The 21,934-nt window shown below is 43.9% G+C and overlaps 1 protein-coding gene across 2 annotated transcripts; it reads left to right on the top strand.

Moving 5' to 3' along the window:
* Positions 1 to 852: 852 nt before the first annotated feature.
* On the top strand, positions 853 to 21,769 carry itgb6 (integrin, beta 6). 2 transcript variants are annotated; one of them, XM_084337325.1, is made up of 16 exons: positions 853 to 899; positions 1,027 to 1,105; positions 1,539 to 1,618; positions 2,194 to 2,392; positions 2,991 to 3,237; positions 3,462 to 3,627; positions 3,793 to 3,954; positions 4,627 to 4,722; positions 5,035 to 5,124; positions 7,835 to 7,969; positions 8,484 to 8,901; positions 11,811 to 12,036; positions 13,664 to 13,758; positions 16,041 to 16,157; positions 19,740 to 19,906; positions 21,471 to 21,769. In XM_084337325.1, exons 2-16 carry the CDS (start codon positions 1,042 to 1,044, stop codon positions 21,567 to 21,569), a joined length of 2,361 nt encoding a protein of 786 aa, XP_084193451.1. In that variant the 5' UTR covers positions 853 to 899; positions 1,027 to 1,041; the 3' UTR covers positions 21,570 to 21,769. The 2 variants fall into 2 exon arrangements, with proteins under 2 accessions (XP_084193451.1, XP_084193450.1); XM_084337324.1 differs by having other exon boundaries at positions 864 to 1,105.
* Positions 21,770 to 21,934: the final 165 nt, after the last annotated feature.

Below are 21,934 nucleotides of genomic sequence, written 5' to 3'. Positions count from 1 at the left end.
AAGAGTATGACCGTTAGCATATAAAGACACAATCAGAGGCTGTATTGTCTTCAAGTTCAAGTTTCAAGTTTTGTTTTATTTGTCACATATAATGTACATTGCAGTGAAATGCTTGGTTCTGTATATGAGCCCCCTCCCTGAGATTGTGCTTCATACAGTAAAAAGTAAATAGAATATAAAGGCCAAATACTATACACAAAATATACAACATACAAACCTAAAGTACAAAGTGAAGTACAAAATGCAAACAATAAAGTGCAAATGCAAGTGTTTTTTTATGCAAGAATGAGGTAGGGATGTTGTGCAATTTCTTTCAGCTGTCCTATTCATATCGTTTGAAATTGTTTGCCGAACAATTAACAATTCATTAACCGTTTTTTCCATCTGTTTTAACGTAGAATTATTACATAATATTCCTTTTTAATAATAGTGGAATAGCTTTCACTTTTGTTTGGATCGGTAAATATATTGGATAGTATTTTTTTTTAATAGGCCTAACAAATAACGTAGGATATAATAACGAATACACAAGCAAATCAGAAAACATTTCCCCGTAGTAAATTATTTCCCACCAACGTCCAAGTTATTGTTTGATTGAATTGATTGATTGATTGATTGATTGATTGATTGAAAAGTTTATTAACAGATTGCAGAATGGGTACAGTACAGTACAGCTCAATACATACAATTGTTAAGAGGATGCAGACCTGAGAAAGACTTTCGTCTTGTTTCCAATTCCAGCAATTGTAGTCTGCTGTGGTCTTGCTCCTATATTCTCCTGCACGCTCGAACCCGCCTTGTTTGCGATTCCCACTTCTGTTCTCACCTGTACGGAAGTACACATACAAGGTTGGGCAGGTAAGAATGTCTGAACAAGGCAGGCATCGTTCCTCCCCTGGGTAAGAGAGACTGGAGAGACTCTTCTGATCGGGGCCGCATATAGCGCTAAATATTATAGATGACTTGTGCTCAGACAACTGTGAATATGATACAACCTGGAATCTATTTTTCTTTCCTCACAAGCAGTAATCGCGCGGACTAATGGGGCTTGTTGCACTGCTGAGCCTAATTCTCCTCCGGTATTGGATCAACAGCGTGGTGGCGGGTAAGGAGAGTTTGGAGACTCGTTAGAGTTCAAGGGCAGTAGATAAACTGTAAAAGATTAACCACCGTTTCGTCTTCACACTGTCTGTAGCCTATCTTGCCTCTGTTTGAGCAATTCTGATGGATTGTTTCTGTTTGTTGGTCAGCAATTCACGTACATTATTAGGTTATAACTTATTAGTCAGAGGCAAACGGCTATAGACTGTAGATTGTTCTAATTTCCCCCTGAACTTTATCATAAAAGTTGAAAGGTTTAAAAATATATATATATATATATATATATATATATATATATATATATATATATATATATATATATATATATATATATATGTAAATAAATGATTACTGAATGAAGCATTCAGCATTATAATTATAAAAGAATTACCCTAAAGACATTTCACTGAAGGCTGACCATCTGATAATCCCTATAGGATCATGTTCAGTTGGCAGTGTCTTGAACTGTGATGACTGTCTGCAGCTTAGCCCTCACTGTGCATGGTGCACGCAAGAGGTATGTAGCCAGGATTGTCTGTGTGAAAATATTTGTTCTAATCTGTTGTTAATTCATACATATATCAAAAAGCAGGGTAGCCGGACCAGCACTCACTGGTTCAATATTTTTTAATGGCAGCCTAAATAGCCATATCACTGAAGAAGGACATTGTCCGAAAACATGTCTGCTATTTATTTAAGCTGCCATTAAAAAATATTGAACCTGTGAGTGCTGGTCCGGCTACCCTGCTTTTTGATATACTGAACTTTATGGGATTACAGCACCCAGTGTGAGAATTAGTGAGCGCGGTCTAACTTGACTATATTAATTCATACATATACAACCAATCTGAATTGGAGTGTGCCATAACCTGTTAGTAGTACGTTTCAATCACATTTCTATGTACATTTAATGATAATACAATTTCACACTATAACTAACTAACTAAACATTGATAGCATGTGCACTGCACAGTCAATTAATCAGTTAATCACTTGGGATCAATTAATCACTTAACCACTCCATTTAATAACTTGTCAAATATGTAGTAAGCTAAACCTTTGGTGTGTTTAAATATTTTTTTTATCATTCAGAATTTCACAGACTGGTTTCTGATCAGTGAGCGATGTGACACACCGGACACCCTGCGGGAGAAGGGATGTGCCGGCGACCACCTGGAGTTCCCGGTTTCCAACGTGCAGATCCTCCAGGACCGTCTGCTGGGCAGGAAGACTGGGCACAGCAACAGCACCCAGATCTCCCCACAGAGAATGTCCCTCAAGCTACGACCTGGTACGCATCCAATGCAAAGACATTTTGACCATTTGTTTCTGCAAAGCTTTATTTATTAATTTATTTGTATCCACTTTTTCTCCCATTTTTTCTATTTTTTCTCCCATCCCAATTTTCGTATCATCCAATTCAACCCTCCCCTGTCTTTGAACGCTGTTTCTTGCCTCCCACAAGCCGGCTGCAATGTGGACTAAGTCATACATAGCACGAGTCCCCTCCGGTACTCGAGGTAACAGCAGTAGCATCTTTCCACCTGCGCGGCTCGATCTTTCAACGTCAGGGGTCTGGGCTTTGGAGGGGCCCCGCCCCCGTCGCTTCCTGATTCTACTGCGCAGGCGCACCAACCGACCTGTAGGAGTCGCTGTCCACAACGCCCGATCCCCACCCATCAGTTTCCCTCCCCCTAATACTGCCAATGTGTATTAGTGTGGACGACCAGCTAAACTGAAAGCAATGTGGAGCGCTGGGCTCGAACAGGGAGGCAAACCTGTTCGAGCCTCGTAGTCGTGGTGAGCGCCTTGCCCACTGCACCACGTAGCCGCCAAGCTTTTCTTTTTTTTTAACAACTTTTACCTGTTTCTTTTTAACATTTGCGCAGGTAGTGAGATGACCTTCCAGGTAAAAGTACAGCAGATGGAGGACTATCCCGTGGACATCTACTACCTGATGGACCTCTCAGCGTCCATGTACGATGACTTGCAGATGATCAAGGACCTGGGTTCCACGCTGTCCAAGGAGATGGCCAACCTCACCAGCAAGTTCCGGCTCGGTTTCGGCTCCTTCGTGGAGAAACCTGTCATGCCCTTCATCAAGATCACAGAGGAGGAGCTAGCTAACCCCTGCAGGTGCAGCTGAGTTGTGCAAATGAAAACAGAACCAGTGGTTCAGTCTCCCACCACATCCTCCAGTCTCCACATTCCTGAGTTTAGACCTTTCAACCTATTGTCTATGGAGGTTTCTCTGACTTACAAACTTTAAAAAAAAGAGTTGCCGGTTGCATCACTAGTTGTTGAAGTAATGCATTGTTTTGTGAATGCTTACAGTAAGTCTGCTTTCTGATGTATCCCAGGAGTGTGGATTTTGACTGCCTACCAACTTTCGGGTACAAGCATGTCTTGTCCCTGACGAGCAGCACTGAGAAGTTCAACCAGATAATTGCCAAACAGCAAGTATCTGCTAATATAGATGTCCCAGAGTGTGGCTTTGATGCCATCATGCAGGCTGCCGTTTGTGGGGTAAGATATGGAGCGATTAACGTCGTCCATGTTTGTTTATGTTGGTGTTTATCGACAAAGGATGCCCGTAGTCTCATACCACATGGAATTTGAGTTGCGTAATGCTGTATTTACTCCTACCAATATCTACTCTTCCTTTACAAGATGTGTTGTGTGTCTTAACAGGACAAGATAGGCTGGAGGAATGACTCGATGCGCTTGCTGGTGTTTGCCAGTGATGCAGACTCACACTTTGGTATGGATAGTAAGATGGCTGGCATTGTGATTCCCAACGATGGGCAGTGCCATCTGGACAGCAACAATGAATATGCCATGTCCACCACGTTGGTAAGCTGATGCTCATGGTTTTGCTTATGCATACAATGCGTATTAAAGCGATAGTTCACTATTCTTGAACCCTTTAGCCCTATTAGCTACCTACCAATGATGTCGATCGGTACAGTCTTTTCTCTGCACAATCCATGCTTTTCTTCATACTGGACACCTGCATCTAATTGTCTGCAAATTAATGAAAAGTCAATGGGGTCAAGCTCCTGTCTGTACAGGCTGACTGGACGTAACCAAGATCGACTCCACACAGTGCACACTAAAGTAGATTTCAGCTACATTCAGTCAACGTGTACAGCTTGACCCCACTGACTGTTTGTAGCTAACTGGAGCTGTGGGTATCCAGTATGAAGCGTGGAGGATTGTGCTGTAAAAGGACTCTACCGATCAACAATCATTGGTAAGTAGGAAATAGGGCTAGGGTTAAAAGATTGTTAACTATCCCTTTTAAGAGTGTATATCATGATTCATCTTTTGTATCCAATTCAGTGTTGAGGATCAGTTTAGGGCTCTGTGTGTTTTTATCGCCAATCTTTAGATAACAGTGAGTCATCATAAGTACACGGAACCACTATGACACCTCGCTACGTTTCTCAGAGTGTTGTTTTATTTGTCTACTTGCAGCTGTTTTAGTGTTTTCTTTATTGTTGACCTTTTGCACGACCTTCACAGGAATACCCGACTCTCGGCCAGCTTATTGATAAGTTGGTGGAGAACAACATCCTCCTCATATTCGCCGTGACAGAGAACCAGAAACATAACTACGAGGTGAGATTTCCTCTCCCATGTCACCCGAGTGCTTCCTCCTACCTTTTCTATCCCAGCGAGTTGACATTTGCTCGGGGGAAACCCAGGGCTGAAACAAGCGGAGAAGTATCACAAGGGAGAATAGTGTACTACCTTATTTCACTGTGCACAGTCATCGAGGTCGACATATTTGATATTGAGCGGCACGCTCACTGAACCTGTCGGAACAAGCCCTTGTGTCTCCCCCTTTCCATTCCATAGGAATATGTATGAGGTTGAGCCAGCAGGCCCGCATTTATAAGAGCGCTGTCGCTGTGTGTCTTTCTCATATAGAACTATGCAAACCTCATACCTGGCGCCACAGTGGGGATCTTGGCAACGGATTCGCGGAACATCCTGGAACTGATTGTAACTGCATATAAAGTAAGGAGACACATTCTTGCTACTGTAGATATGGGAGGAAGGGGGAGGGGTTGTTGTAGGTTTAGCTAGTAGCTAAGACGTGTTAAAAATGTGACTGAGCGTTATCATATCAATAAGGCCTTTGAGTTATTTCCTCTGTCATCAACAATTTGATAGCTGTTCACTATCCTTTGTTTCAAACAGCCTCCCGTGACTCAGCCATCAAACTTTTCCTCTGTCGCTCTCACTCTCCCTACCTGACTCTGTTTTCTTTCCTTTCCCTGGGCCCGTTCTTTTAGCTGCAAGTCTACACTCGTCCCCTGCTGTTTGATCCCCCCCCCCCCTCTCCGTTGATCCCCCCCCCCCCCCTCCCCCCCTGTCTAAATCCCTCTTGGCGGCAGTGAGTAGTGGCAGGCCTGCAGTCCTCTAATCACTTCATCAGACACATCCTCTACACCCACTTCTAGGGTTAGCTGCACTTTAGAAGAGCCCTTCAGTACAAAACACTGCACACACTGTGAATGCACTTGGGCCAGTGCCTCTTAACAAGCAAAAGAGATAGAGACACTGTCATACAGTTGAATACAGTCAGTGTGTTAAATGCAACTCTGGGTTCACCGCTTGCGTCCTTAATGTTGTCAAGCGGCAACCTCTAGGCAAAAGAGCCCACGTCATTTTGACTAAATCAAAAACTGTAAACAAAGCGCTGTACCACGTTGTCATCTTTTGCCTAGAGGTCGCTGTTTGGCGACATTACATAGCCTACCTTTATGTACTGATCAAATAGTGTAGGTATCTCGTTTGAACTACTCTGCCACTTACTGTGTGAAGGACAGGGGAACAATCATCCTGGGGTTAGGACAGTGGAAGAACAGGGGAACAATCATCCTGGGGTTAGGACAGTGGAAGGACAGGGGAACAATCATCCTGGGGTTAGGACAGTGGAAGAACAGGGGAACAGTCGTCCTGGGGTTAGGACAGTGGAAGGACAGGGGAACAATCGTCCTGGGGTTAGGACAGTGGAAGGACAGGGGAACAATTGTCCTGGGGTTAGGCCAGTGGAAGAACAGGGGAACAATCGTCCTGGGGTTAGGCCAGTGGAAGGACAGGGGAACAATCATCCTGGGGTTAGGCTTTGTGCTTTGAGCCTCTGAGGTTGAGTCTTTCCCTTGATTTCCCGACTGTCTTCACCGGCCACATCACAGCAAGAGGCCTGAGGGGAACACATGACTAACCCTCTGTTAGCTCCCAATCAGTCTGTCAGTCAGTCAGTCAGTCAGTCAGTCAGTCAGTCAGTCAGTCAGTCAGTCAGTCAGTCAGTCAGTCAGTCAGTCAGTCAGCCAGCCAGTCAGTCAGTCAGTCAGTCAGTCAGTCTCAGTCAGTCAGTCAGTCAGTCAGTCAGTCAGTCAGTCAGTCAGTCAGTCAGTCAGTCAGTCAGTCAGTCAGTCAGTCAGTCAGTCAGTCAGTCAGTCAGTCAGTCAGTCAGTCAGTCAGTCAGTCACACAGTCAGTCACACAGTCAGCTGTGTGTTACACCCTGTAATGCTGTGTACACCTGGAACACCTGGGATCCTGACTCACACTGCACACAGACAGAGCTAGAAGGGGATGTTTCAAAAGGTCCCACCATGCTACAGGTTAGGTCATGTGCCCATAGATCTAAGCAGGGGTTAACTTCATGATAATAGAAGTCGATACGTTAATGTGACACCTGTGTTATGGTTGAATTTATCATGTAGGATAGTGTGTTATGGAGAAGAAAATACTTCTCAGTCAGTCACTTACAAACTCTGGTCACCCACAGTAGTATGCTGAGTATACAAAGCATTAGCTATACCTGCTCTTTTCATGACAAAAGCAAACATTTCTGATGGCTGGCTGCTCCATCATCCCTTAAAACCCCTTCACTACCACACTACAGAAGGTTAACCTTTCACTACCACACTACAGAAGGTTAACCTTTCACTACCACACTACAGACGGTTAACCTTTCACTACCACACTACAGAAGGTTAACCTTTCACTACCACACTACAGAAGGTTAACCTTTCACTACCACACTACAGACGGTTAACCTTTCACTACCACACTACATACGGTTAACCGTCTGCAGTGGTAGTGAAAGGGTTAACCCTCTGTAGTGTGGTTGTGAAAGGGTTAACCCTTTGTCGTGTGGCAGTGAAAGGGTTGAGGAAGGATACTGTAAAGGTAGAATCTGTAATGTGGTCAAACAGCAACCTCAAGGCAAAAGATGACAACATGACAGCGTTTTGTTTACAGTTTTTGTTTTTGTCTGATGTGTGGATTGGATTTCAGTGGGGACAGGGGAGGGGTTGCTACTGCTGGCTACACCTCAGGCTCCGCCAAAAGAGACGCCTGGACAAATTCACTGTATAATAAGTTACTAAACTTTAAACCCACACTTCAGATCAAAACAGAAGAAAGAAATACCAGATGAAATACACTGACTGGTATTTCAAAAAGACAATCCCTTAATTGATTTTGACCTATTAAACCCAATAGAATCACGAAGGGGAGATGTAGGGGAAGACATGATATTGATACAAAGTTACCCTTATACCAAAACATTTATCATGTCATTCGATGATGGTAGTGATCTTTTTGGTAGTAATGATAGATCTTTTTTTACCTTGGATGGAAACTGGGATGAAACCCAACCCAGTGCTAGGAATATATGTTCTTATACTATTTTGACGTGTGCTGTTCTCTAGGAACTCCGTTCGGAGATTGAGCTGGAGGTCCTTGGAGACACAGAGGAGCTTCAGTTGTCCTTTACAGCCACCTGCCAGGATGGGACAGTCCTGCCTGGCCTCAAACGCTGCTCTAAAGTCAAAGCTGGAGACACGGTCGGTTCTCTCACTACTCACACTACATTTTTTTTAATCTATATGAGGGATTAGACTCTCTAATAGTCTAATAATTAGGTTGTATCAAAATGTCTGCACGCTGTTGAACTTGCTCCCACTCCGTGTTCATTGAGAGATCAACATTTCTGATCACATAAGGATCTTCATGAACACACAGTGAGAGACAGTGAGAGACACAGTGATTTGTCCTGCACCTTATTACCAGCCTGGATCTGTGTTCTAAACATTTTCAACTAGAAAGGTGCACTCAGTAGAGCACAAATCTCCACCTGGACGGCAGCCATCCATCTCTTCTTTAGTAGCCTACACATTAGGTGGGGCTTAAGTGTAGGCCGGGGGTGGGGCAAACATAGACCAATGAACACAGATCACCCTGCATTATTCCTATTACACTATTGCACACTACTACACTAGATTAGAACACTATTGCACTATTACACTATTACGATACCAAATGACTAAACGACAGGTCTTTTATCTCTCCACTCCGCAGGTAGCGTTCAACGTGTCGGTGGAGCTGACGGGATGCTTACCAGGCCCGCGGCACTTCCTCCTCAAGCCGGTGGGCTTTCAGGACACTCTGGAGGTGGAGCTGGAGGCGCTGTGCTCCTGTGACTGCCACCGTTCATCCGACACCAACAGCAGCCTCTGCACGCCGGGCCAGGGGGCTCTGGAGTGCGGCATGTGCGTGTGTCAGCCCGGTTACATGGGACCGCAGTGCGAGTGCAGGGAGGAGAGCGCGCTGAACAGCAACTGCCGAGCGGAGGGCCAGGCGGAGTCGTGTGGCGGTCAGGGGGAGTGCTACTGCGGACAGTGCGTGTGTCACAAGTCCAACTTTGGACGTGTCTATGGAACCTACTGCGAGTGTAATGATTACTCGTGCGTTCGCTTCCGCGGAGAGCTCTGTGGAGGTGCGTGCTCAGTTACAGATTTACTGATGGTAGTTTATTTTTTATTGAAACCTTTATTTATTCTCGAAATAAACATTGAGGTTTTACCGTCATTTGCAATGCCATCGAGAAGTTCAAACAGTTCAAGTACATATAAAAGGACAAAAGTACATTTGCATAAATAGGACAAAACACAGGTGAAAAGAGAAAGAACAAAGATAGATTAAAAGGTAGGGAGGTTTGTGATTATGTTTTAAAATTGTCCATAGGATAGTGGGGTATTGATCTTTAAAGTTAGTTGAAGATCATTCCAGGAAGCTGGTACATCAACAAAAGGTAGACATACCAAGTTCGACTGAACTCGTGGGCCCATAACACTTTCAGCGGCAGCCGTTTTATCCATCCTTTTTTTTTTATCCACTTTTTCTCCCATTTTCTATTTTTCTCCCATCCCAATTTTCATATCGTCCAATTCAACCCTCCCCTGTCTTCGAACGTTGTTTCTTGCCTCCCACAAGCCGGCTGCAATGTGGACTAAGTCATACATAGCACGAGTCCCCTCCGATACTCGAGGTAACAGCCGTCGCATCTTTTCACCTGCGCGGCTCGATCTTTCAGCGTCGGGGGTCTGGGCTTTGGAGGGGCCCCGCCCCCGTCGCTTCTTGATTCTACTGCACAGGCGCACCAACCGACCTGTAGGAGTCGCTGTCCACAACGCCCGATCCCCACCCTTCAGTTTCCCTCCCCGTAATACGGCCAATGTGTATTACTGTGGACGACCAGCTAAACTGAAAGCAATGTGGAGAGCGGGGCTCGAACAGGAGGCATCCTCGAACAGGAGGCATCCTGTTTGAGCCTAGTCTCCAGCATTCGTTGCGAGCGCCTTGCCCACTGCGCCACGTAGTTGCCACCCGTTTTATCCATCCTTGTAGTCAATGGGCCACGCTTTAAAAGATAGGGATTTCACAGGGCTATATTTATATTCTATATTATAGCTATGGAGACAATACTATGGCTCATTTGACAGTCACTATCCCTCGTCCAACATGTAAAAAATAGTTAATTTCTTCATGTATACGTTCGCGTGTTATCCCGTGGTGAATATTGTATAGTTTCAGAGTGATCCTGGCTTATTCCTGGAAGCTGCGTTATGGAGCGATATGTGAATTTTGCTAAAGGCGTTTGCGTTGCTCGCCTAGACATGTTACTATTTCCAAATCAAAGGTATATAATCGGTATTATGTTTCATCATGAAGCCATCAAAGGGGGGTGTTGTTTTTTGATGCTCTGATCGTCAGCAACTGCATTCTTTTTTAATACTACATACATGTACGTTGATCGTTGCGATCGATGTGAAATCAATGTTGGATAAAAGTAGGATTGATGTCATATAGTCCTTACCTTTACTAGGAGGTATCCCAAAAAGAATATTCCAATTTATTTTTCCGATTTCCAGTATTGATGTCCATCGGGTCCCTGACATGAACTGGCACAAAATATGCATGGAGTGTGCTGAACGCGTTTCAAGGTGCTCGGATGAAGTGATTCACTTGGCTTGGTCTAAATTCTCCTCCCGGACCATATACAATGTAGCACACAGTGTGAAATAAGGTTTCAAAGGGTAGGCGATACTGCCACTTAGCAGGATTCGGCCGGTATTGCACTCTCGGGGTCTCAGAATGAGTTCCAATGGTAACACCGAGGTCCGTGAGACTGTATAGAATAAAAAAATCGAATAAAAGAAAAAACGATGAAAACGATCGAAAACCCGACTATACTCTGGTTTTGGCGCTCAACGGTTGGAGAGATAACGTGGTTGGCCATGAATGAGTTAAGTGTAAGCCAATCATTTGAGCAAGTCAGATAAGATACATAATTTAGAAATCGATAGATGTTTAGGTTCTCTTTGTCACCAACTTTATATAATGTGCTGTTTACCAAACACTAGGCACTAAGGAAACTACTTCCTAAAATGGAAAGATTACATATATGAGTTAATTGTTCCACAATAATTGGAGCAGAGATATTTATTTTTTTTTTTTATAAAAAAGGAATCCAATTTATCCTCCCCAGTTGAACTCCTGGTATCAATGGCTTGCAATGCTTCTAATACAACACTAGGGGTGAAGGGAATGAAAGATCCAATCCATTGAGTACATACTATCATCAACAGTCAGAGCACTGTATCAACGATTGCCTATCAAAATGCCTATCAACGATTGAGGTAAAAGTCTTCACAAAATAAATCCAGAGCCATTTGTAAGTCAGAGAACTCAACTGCGAGGTGTATATCACTATGGTGAAGATCAGTTAAGAAAGTTTGTTCACTAAAGTGTCTACAATTTATTTAGATAATATTTAGAGATTAGACCTGCTAAAGAATCGATAGAATTTAGATCAGCTGATGGTGGTCTGTGGACCCCTATTACAACCAACTGAACTCTCAGTGCAAGAAATTCAAAACATTTATGTCTAGTAACAGCATCTAAAATGAACACAGAAATCCCTGATTTAACACAGATGACCACTTCCTCCCTTCCCAACTCATACAGAAGGTTTACCCTTTCACTACCACACTACATAAAGTTAACCGTCTGTAGTGTGGTAGTGAAAGGGTTAACCTTCTGTAGTGTGGCAGTGAAAGGGTTAACCTTATGTAGTGTGGCAGTGAAATGGTTAACCTGCTGTAGTGTGGCAATGAAAGGGCTAACATTCTGTAGTGTGGCAGTGAAAGGGTTAAGACTGTAATGTGTGTATCTATGGGGTATCGCTCTAACGATACGTGTAGTTACCTTTACTGACTAAAATGTGTGTGAATGTGTAATTGTGCATGCTTGTGTGTGTGTGTGTGTCTGTGTGTGCGTGCGTGTGTGTCTGTGTGTGTGTGTGTCTCTGTCTGCGTGTGTGTGTGTGTGTGTGTGTATCTGTAGGCAACGGACAGTGCGACTGCGGAGAGTGCGCGTGTCGGCCCGGCTGGACGGGGGAGTACTGCAACTGCAGCACCAGCACCGAGGCGTGTGTGTCGGAGGAGGACGGGGCTCCGTGCAGCGGGCGGGGGCGCTGCGAGTGCGGCCGGTGCGTGTGCTCCGTACCGGGGGCTTCCGGGGACCTGTGCGAGAGGTGTCCAACGTGCGGAGACACCTGTAGCTCGTCGAGGTATGAGGACACACTCGTGCCCAGCGACTCTGAGAGTGGGATAACGTGGAGGTGACAGTCGGCTCTACCTCAGCTATCCTTGTTTTATCACTAGATAAAAAGGCATAGTGTGTTGTCTGTCCACTCTTTAGAGTACAGGCGTATCGTGTTCTGGCTCTCTTGTCTGTGTGTGTCTACTTGTTACATGTGACATCAAAAGGAGAACCCATGTTCCCCACGCGGGGCTAACGGAGTTCCTTTCTCCATTGTAAAGGAGCTGTCAGGTCTAGACTATTTGACACTATTGTTAGAGACAGGGGAAGGGGAGGGGGGGGGGTGCGAGCGCAGCCTTGGGAACCCTCAGATAACGGGCCAAGAATCAGATTCCTCTGATCAAACACTGTATCACTGATTAAACACTCAAGGAAGAACAAAATAAAACACACAAAAAACCCCACTTGAGGTGGTAAGGTGCATGGCTCAGTGGTTAGAGAGACCATCCTGTAACTAGAAGGGCATGGGTTCAATCCTCACCACATCCTGTAACTAGAAGGGCATGGGTTCAAGCCTCACCACATCCTGTAACTAGAAGGGCATGGGTTCAATCCTCACCACAGAGAGACCATCCTGTAACTAGAAGGGCATGGGTTCAATCCTCACCACAGAGAGACCATCCTGTAACTAGAAGGGCATGGGTTCAATCCTCACCACAGCCAGTGTCCATGGATGGAGGAGATTAACTTAAATTCTGTCAAAAACACTCTTGAAGTTGTTGAAATGGTCCAACTTCAGTCCGTCTGCCTTCTGGACACGGACACATTGAATTGAAACGCCTTTGAGTCAAAAATAATGATTTGAAAGTTTGAATCATGGTGTCAGAAAGCAGATGGACTCTCCAATTTAAGTTGACAAATTGCACCATTTCAACATCTTCGAGGTGAGTGTTTGACAAATATGCTGCCAAATGTAATGTTGAGTAAGAACCATGTTATCATATGATATACCGTCGCCAGACGGATCTTCAAGAGATTAGTTGGCCACAAACCAATGCAAAGTCAATAGGGTCAAGCTCCTGTCTGTACAGGCTGACTGAAGACAATTTAAATCTACCCCACAGTGCACACAAAGTAGATTTCAGCTAGCTTCAGTCAGCCTGTACAGACAGGAGCTTGACCCCATTGACTTTGCATTGGTTTGTGGCCAACTAGCCGGAGCTAGTATGAGGAACAGCATGGATTGTGCTGAGAAAGGACTCTACTGTCCTAACATCATAATCGGTAAGTAGCAAATAGGCAATAGCTAAAATCAGAACTATCCCTTTAATTTCATCTCTCTATACATTGATTTGACCAGCTGTGATGTGCAGCTAGCGAAGTGTAGCATTACATGTTACAACCAGGGACCAGCAGCCTGGAACACAACACTGAGGCCCTGCCTGCTCCACAAGTAGCTGACCCTGTAATATGTGATTATATAAAGTCCAAGTTACACTGTGCATAATATGGCAAGTGACAATTTCTAATTTCCTTTTATTTATTTATCTTTTTAAAATACAACATTGACCTTGCACTATAAGGTAACATTGTGCGTGTGTGTGTGTGTCTGTGTGTGTGTGTGTGTGTGTGCGCGTGTGTGTGTTTCTCCTCAGGACCTGTGTGGAATGTCATCTACAAGCAGAGGAGAGTTCTGAAGAGTGTACCCCGAAGTGTAGCATACCTAAAGTTTCTATCAATAAATCTGCAGGTGAATATCTCCCCAGCCTCATGCAATTATGTTCTCTCTAATCTCATCTGTTCTGTTCTGTTCTGGCAATACAAAATAATACACAGATACACAGACGTAGATAAGAAGAACTCAGAAGCATTCTTCTGTAGACGGTTTCACTGGAATGCCGTTGGTTTGGACCCAAATGTATTTCCTGTCGGTTATTGCATTAGCGAACACTGTAATGGGAAATAAACGTGGGTCCTTTTACAAAGTTATTGTTGTCACTTTGAAACGGTCTATATTACCTAAACATAAAAACTGGGCCACTTATTAACTGAAGTTGTTGAAATGGTCCAACTTGTCTGTTTTCTGGGCGCCGACATCTTGATTAGAATGTAAAGATTTGTTCTTTTCAGCCCCCAGAAAGCAGACACTCTCTGTTGGCGGTTTTCACATATTGGACCATTTCAACAACTTCATTTTGACAAATAAGTCCCTGGGATTTTAGGTAGTTCAGGTAATATAGACTGCGTCAGAGTAAGTCAAATGAAATGATATGATATACCGTCGCTGCCGAGGGATCTTAAATTAATCTCATTCTGTGTTTATCATGCCCGGCTGTGATAAGTAGCTAGCATAACATAGCAATACGCGTACAGCCATGGACCAGCAACCCAGCCTATTATCATCACATAATGTACAGCCTGGACCAGCAACCCAGCCTATTATCATCACATAATGTACAGCCTGGACCAGCAACCCAGCCTATTATCATCACATAATGTACAGCCTGGACCAGCAACCCAGCCTATTATCATCACATAATGTACAGCCTGGACCAGCAACCCAGCCTATTATCATCACATAATGTACAGCCACACTACAATTACACTGTACATGCCTAATACAGTATGTGGAGTTTATTTTCCGTGTTCTTCTTATAGAGGGTCTTAATAAGGTGACATGCTAAGCTTCCACATGGGTCAGAGATTTGGAGGAATGCCGTCCTGCATGGCGAATCGGGTGTCCCTCTCACACAGGACATTGTCCACGTCCATTCAGCCAACACCAGACAATGCTGAACATATTATTTACCTTGTCGTACAGACAGTGCTATTGTGGTGTGCGTGAATAGCCCAGCAACTCAGGTTCCTATTTGGGGGAGATTATTTTGAACTTGGTCACACTAGTGCAAACTGAGAGGTAAGATCTTCAGGCCTCAGATGTGGAATAGATTAGATTAGATTAGATTCAGATTTATTGTCATTATACGGCACAGGTATAGTACAACGGAAACAAGTTTGGCATCCAACCAGAGTGAAAATATAAGTAATATACAAGAATGTACAGGTGATTAAACTGGGTATAAAATATATAAATTAGTAGGCTACTACTGAGTAATTGTGCTAATCAGATGTATGTACAGAGTTGTAGAATTATTATGTACAGTTATACAGGTATAAAGACACTATGGTAGTAAGTCATACTGGCCAGCAGCGTAACTAGTATTAAAAACTAGTAGTAAAGAGTAGGTAAGGGATAATATAGATAGATACAAGATATACAAGATACTTTAATGCCACACAACGATGGTTGGTGGTAATTGTTTTATGGTATATATGGTTTATATAGTGTCTACAAATATGTAACAAGGGTTATATGCAAGTATGTACAGACAGATGTGTATATATATATGTGGTAAATATAAATATTTGAATGTATATGGTATACAGCAATATTGTACATACTACCATACAGAGTTATATGGGTAGACTATATTTTGAGGTAGGTAGTTATGATTATTATGATTACTATGTTTACAGTGTAAGGCACACACAATACAATGGTGTGGGGCACACACAGACATACACACACACACATGCACACACACAGAGAAAGAGACAGACAGACACACACACACACACACACACACACACACACACACACACACACACACACACACACACACACACACACACACACACACACACACACACACACACACACACACACACACACACACACACACACAGAAAGAGACAGACACACTTGCACTCACTAACACACACATACCCCCACACACAGGTACACACAGAGAAAGAGACAGACACACATGTGTGTGCAACTTACACTCACTAACATAAACACACGCACACACACCAGATTTTCTTTGATATGGAAATCACAATGGCAGAAAGTCAGAGGCAAGCATATCCTCTTACCTTCTTTTGACAATGCAGAGAGAGGAGCGTGACATTTAAATTCACCCCCTTTTTTCTTTCATTATACACACATGCACTTCCACATTTTGCTTTCAGAATACGACCAGAGCCAGTCCATGCAGTGCACCCTGAAGAGTGACAAAGATTGCCTGATCTCTTTCAGCGTGGTAGCAGGTGACACAGGGAATACCGTCTATGATCTTCAGATCTACGGTAAGTCTTAGGATAACACACCATAGAAAGGAAAGGAAAGGGGCCCCTGTGATTTAGGGTAGAGGTGCTCAAACCTTTCGACCGCGAGGGCCAGCAGCCAATTCCACTCCAGGGCCCTCATTTATCAATGCTGCGTACGCACAGATTTGTGCATAAACCGTGCGTACGATCATTTCTAAGCAAAGTGTGGGATTTATCAACATGAACGTGTGCTTGAGATTGTGCGTGTATATATACGCACAGCTCAGACCGTGCGTACCTGTTACCAAGCAGTAGAATAGGAAAACTGCAAGACGGAAATAAGCTTTCATGCATTAGTTTAAACACCGACGTCTTCGGCATGACTCGGCGTAATTAATTATAGTTAATTGTAAAATAGCGATTAGTCTAATTATTGTCAAACACTATAAATAGCATTTGGAATAGGTCTTTCCGAATGAATGCAACATGGTTTATAGCGTTATAGGAATACTTCTCACGGGTGCGCTCCGCGGGGAGCTGTTTTCAGAGATAGGCAGTCTATTTGCGGAGAGAACATAATATTAAGTAGAGTCTGCTACCCGAGACACATTCTCCTTGATTTGTACCACAATTTGGGACCCAAATTGGAGCGTGGAACAAAATGCAGTGTTGGATGTCATAATTTCCCCAACCCCCAACTACATACAATACCCATATATCAATAATAACAGCAGGCCTAGCCTAGGCCAAGAGAGGATTTTACACCAGGTTACCCAACATCATCGGATCAATAGACTGTACCCGTGTAGCTTTCAAAGCTCCATCAATAAACAAATCCAGTTATGTGAATAGAACGGGATTCCACTCGGTCAATGTACAGATAATCTGCGATGCGCATTTGGCTGATAATGTCCTTGCCGGTGGCCGGGAGGAACACGACTCATTCAGGCCTAATTGTATTTAATTCTATTGTAATGTTATTACTGGGGTATCTGTAATTAAAATATCACTTAAATGCAGATCGGGGTTATCCACTGAAGCCATAATGACTCTGACCAAAACCAACGACCCAACAGGAGTGCAATTATAACGGGCTCACGCACGCACAATAGGGATTGTAGAGCGCAGTTGGCCTGCTGAAAGCAGCAATTCAGTCAAGAGGATCATACAGCAGTTTGTAAGTCTACCCTTGCAAGGTCTTAATCTAACTTGAAAAAACCTCAATGAAAAAGGCATTTATTTTGCAGTATATGTATATGGTATATGGCAAATGCAAGTGCAAAATAGTGGTTACGAGTTTGTATTCTCCATTGGGTTGCACAGATATAGCAGTGTGCTTCAGCGACTCTTTCATTTCAGTCATTACAGTGTCGGGTCAGCTTGTCATTTATTTCTGTCAATGTGCTGGTTCTGTAGGACTGGGTCAGTCAACATCCTTGGCTCCCGGCGCACCGAAGATAGTCTGCACACTCCCTCCTCAGCGGAGTTGTCTGTGAAATTGACAACTTCATTGGATTTATCTATTCTCAAAAAATATCTATAATCATACTATTAAATATTGTTTAAAATAAAAAGCTAAATACTATTATTCTGTGTGTCATGTTTCCAAATAAGATTGTTCACAACGGAAAATGCTGTATACGTTCAATTTGTTGGTTAGACCTCCGTGATCAATCTCGCTCTTTCAGTGAAGTTTCTCATAGTTAGCTTTTGCCCAATTTCCACATTCCATGGGGGTGTTTCATTACCATATATGGTTAATTAGGGGCGGTTCTGTATGCAAATACTTAAAATCGTGCACGAGCGCGGAGCGTAGAACAAGTGGTATTTATCAACACAGAGTACTTGCAGGTGTGCGTAGGACCTGTGTACACAGTGCACGGCACGTTTGATGAATCCCGAAACGAAAATAGAACACTTTCTACGCATTATTGATAAATGAGGACCCAGGGCTCTGTTGTATTTGTAGAAAACTTGCTTTAATTAAAACAGAGTAAAATCAGCCAGTTCTGTACATAATTGTCAGGTCAGAGATAGAGCCCTAAACTATAGCTTCCTGCTTTACAAAGGACTACATGACAAAAAAGGACAGGCGTTTACTTCCGCTTACTCCGTTACCTGGTGAGAGACAGTAGGAAGCTGATTGAGAGAGACAATCGAGGTATCAAGAAATTCTAATTACCCGCCCCATGTAGTTCTTCAAGATTGAGTGATGGTAGAGGTACGTGTCATTATGCCATGTCATAGCACCTTTATCACGATGTTCCCAAGCAGAGCTTGATTTGGCACAGCCACATAGAGAGAATCAATCAGTTATGCCTCAATCTGGTACATTTGTTGAATGTTGCTTTGCGATGTAATTTCCCTTCAACATGGGTGGTGGGCCATGGGCCAAAGAATGCAACTGGACATGGATTATGTTTTAGATTGTGTGTCAATACGTTGGTTCCTTATAGAAATCAATCATTCCTCAAACTAAATAACATCAAAATAGACCAAATAGAATAGCTCTCTGGAACAATGGTGGAATGAACTTCCCAACATCCCACCAGATAGGATAGCCGAAACCCGACCAATCTTCTGCCGTCGACGAAAACACACTTCTTCAATCAATATCGGAAATTACGTATTTTTTTATAATAACCATAATCTTTTACTATTATGCACTTTGCCACTAAATAATCTTCCTTGCCTATATTACTACCAAGACTATGCTAATAATTATGTCACCCAAGTTTCAACACTGTTTGACGAACATTGTTACTTAGCTGAAAGAGTCGGTTCTACCGACTTTTTAGGTTTAGTACACTACACATTTGCACCACCTCTCATGGCCTCCCTCTCTCCCTAGACTGCCCCATGCCCCCTAACATCCTCATGATCGTGCTGGGGGTCTCCCTCTCTCTCATGGCCTCCCTCTCTCCCTAGACTGCCCCATGCCCCCTAACATCCTCATGATCGTGCTGGGGGTCTCCCTCTCTCTCATGGCCTCCCTCTCTCCCTAGACTGCCCCGAACCCCCTAAAATCCTCATGATCGTGCTGGGGGTCTCCCTCTCTCTCATGGCCTCCCTCTCTCCCTAGACTGCCCCGAACCCCCTAACATCCTCATGATCGTGCTGGGGGTCTCCCTCTCTCTCATGGCCTCCCTCTCTCCCTAGACTGCCCCATGCCCCCTAACATCCTCATGATCGTGCTGGGGGTCTCCCTCTCTCTCATGGCCTCCCTCTCTCCCTAGACTGCCCCATGCCCCCTAACATCCTCATGATCGTGCTGGGGGTCTCCCTCTCTTTCATTGCCTCCCTCTCTCCCTAGACTGCCCCATGCCCCCTGACATCCTCATGATCGTGCTGGGGGTCTCCCTCTCTCTCATGGCCTCCCTCTCTCCCTAGACTGCCCCATGCCCCCTGACATCCTCATGATCGTGCTGGGGGTCTCCCTCTCTCTCATGGCCTCCCTCTCTCCCTAGACTGCCCTGAACCCCCTGACATCCTCATGATCGTGCTGGGGGTCTCCCTCTCTTTCATGGCCTCCCTCTCTCCCTAGACTGCCCTGAACCCCCTGACATCCTCATGATCGTGCTGGGGGTCTCCCTCTCTCTCATGGCCTCCCTCTCTCCCTAGACTGCCCTGAACCCCCTGACATCCTCATGATCGTGCTGGGGGTCTCCCTCTCCGTCATGTGCATCGGTCTGATCCTGCTGGGGGTCTGGAAGCTGCTGGTGTCAGTCCATGACCGGAAAGAGGTGGCCAAGTTTGAGGCCGAGAGGGCAAAGGCAAAATGGCAGTCGGTAAGATCTTCTTGGAGCACTTAAGAGTCACTCAGGGGTAGAAACGATACTGGTAATGGATTTAGTACATTTGTGCTGAGGTATACATTTTCCCCATATCATTTCTACCAGACGAGTACTGAGAAAGCTGTTGACTATTAGCTTTGACTACAGACTTAACGTTGAGCATGTCACTGTGTTGTGAAAAAGTTGAATATGTGTTTCAGAATATAAATATTATAGACTATAATCATTGAAATGTTGAGACCCATGGCAAAAGAACAGTGTTCCCATAGAGCTTGCAATTCTTTTAGATGGTATAATATATATTATGCAATATATGCAGAGGTTGTCAGTCAGGTTGCAGAGGTTGTCACTTGTCAGTCTGTGTTACGACCCTGGCTCAAAGGCACGCAACCTATGTGCAAACCAACACCAAAACCCCCGTGCTCTAACTCAAAATGCTACTATATCAAGGAACTATTAGTGTAAACCAAAGGACAAGGACTGGAAGAACGTGACAGCTCTTCCTCTAAGCACAGACACTGCATGTGTGTTACCAGGGCTGGTTTTAAAGCTCCCAGCAGGTAACCAATCAGCACTAATTACCTAATTGGCAGCCCTCAACCTGCATGCACAGTGACACAGGAGTGATCAGGCTCCTGGTACATAACAAATCCGAGGCACTCTGATTGTAAATTAAAAGTCCTTTATTTATGCAGTGATCACCGACGTGTAATGTAGCATCCCTGTATAGTGTAGAAAGAAACACAATGCTTCTAAGTTCAGTATAACATCTCAGTACTGTAGTGTAGAGACAGTTTTTCTCATCAAACACAGTTCAGTATAACATCACAGTACAGTATAGAGACAGTGTTCCTCATCAAACACAGATTAGAAAACTCACAGGGGAGTTGTAGAAAGGGGGAGAATGGAGATGTCAATTTCCTTTGTGGCCCTGGGGGTGTCTGTCCAAAAAGTCCCCCGTTGTAGGAGACTGTTGAGTCTGTCGCCACCCCTTGCATTCTTTTTTGTAATGTTGTGTCATGTGCCATGGGATAGTTGGTGCTACGGGTTCTGATGGCGTATCTGTATTCAGCCACTCTCTCCTGCAGCTTGCGTTTAGTGCGGCCACTGTAGAAACAGCTAGACTCACATTGAGGACACCTGCCCTCTTTTGATTTTTCACCCAGATGAAGACTCCTTTGAGTCGAAACACGTCGGTGATCACTGCATAAATAAGGCTTTTAATTTACAATCAGAGTGGACTTAATTTAAATGTAAGCTGGACAGTCACTGTATTTAATCCTATAATGATTTGCCCTATCCTTGAAGATTTGGACATTACCATCATTATAATTTTTGACCCAATACAGCACTCCCTATTTTTATGTATGGCTATATATGACGATATATCAGTATATTGTTCCATTACGAAATTCTAAATATATAATAATATGACATTTAGGCCATATTGCCAACTCCTAGTACTAGTGTCCTTGGTGTTATTTGCTTACCACACACAATTTTGAATGCTCTGTTGTTGGAAGTCGGTGATTCTCTGAACTCTGTTGTCTCTCCTCAGGGAACCAACCCTCTGTTCAGGAGCTCAACGTCAACCTTCCGAAATGTGACGTATAAGAACACCGGCAGAGAGAAGACGATCACCATGGATCACTACTGATGCAGAATCATAACATGTTATGGATTCAATGCAAAGTAATAACAACTGAGTGCACTGGATGTGTGTGTGTGTGTGTGTGTGTGTGTGTGTGTGTGTGTGTGTGTGTGTGTGTGTGTGTGTGTGTGTGTGTGTGTGTGTGTGTGTGTGTGTGTGTGTGTGTGTGTGTGTGTGTGTGTGAGTGTGAGAGAGAGAGAGATAAATGAACATTGTACAACTCCATATCTCTGTATTATTCAGGGATGTTATGGTAGAGTAGACAACACTGAATGTCCACACAGGCTCATACCCTTGGTGATTTCGCTGCTGTAAATGTGTACTGTTTGCCTGTTATGATCTGGTGCAAATGCTCAGTTGAACACTGTATT

Source organism: Notolepis coatsorum (genome assembly GCF_963971535.1).
Source record: "Notolepis coatsorum genome assembly, chromosome: 20".
NCBI classification, from domain to species: Eukaryota; Metazoa; Chordata; class Actinopteri; order Aulopiformes; family Paralepididae; genus Notolepis; species Notolepis coatsorum.
Note: the sequence above shows the minus strand (reverse complement) of the source record. Positions and strands in the feature narration are given on the sequence as shown.

Bases quoted from the DNA above. Each gene is read 5' to 3' on its own strand.
- itgb6 (XM_084337325.1), top strand. From the start codon at position 1,042: ATGGGGCTTGTTGCACTGCTGAGCCTAATTCTCCTCCGGTATTGGATC. The intron at 16,158-19,739 runs GTAAGTCTTAGG...CTCTCTCCCTAG, and splicing joins CTATGATCTTCAGATCTACG to ACTGCCCTGAACCCCCTGAC. The intron at 19,907-21,470 runs GTAAGATCTTCT...GTCTCTCCTCAG, and splicing joins CAAAGGCAAAATGGCAGTCG to GGAACCAACCCTCTGTTCAG.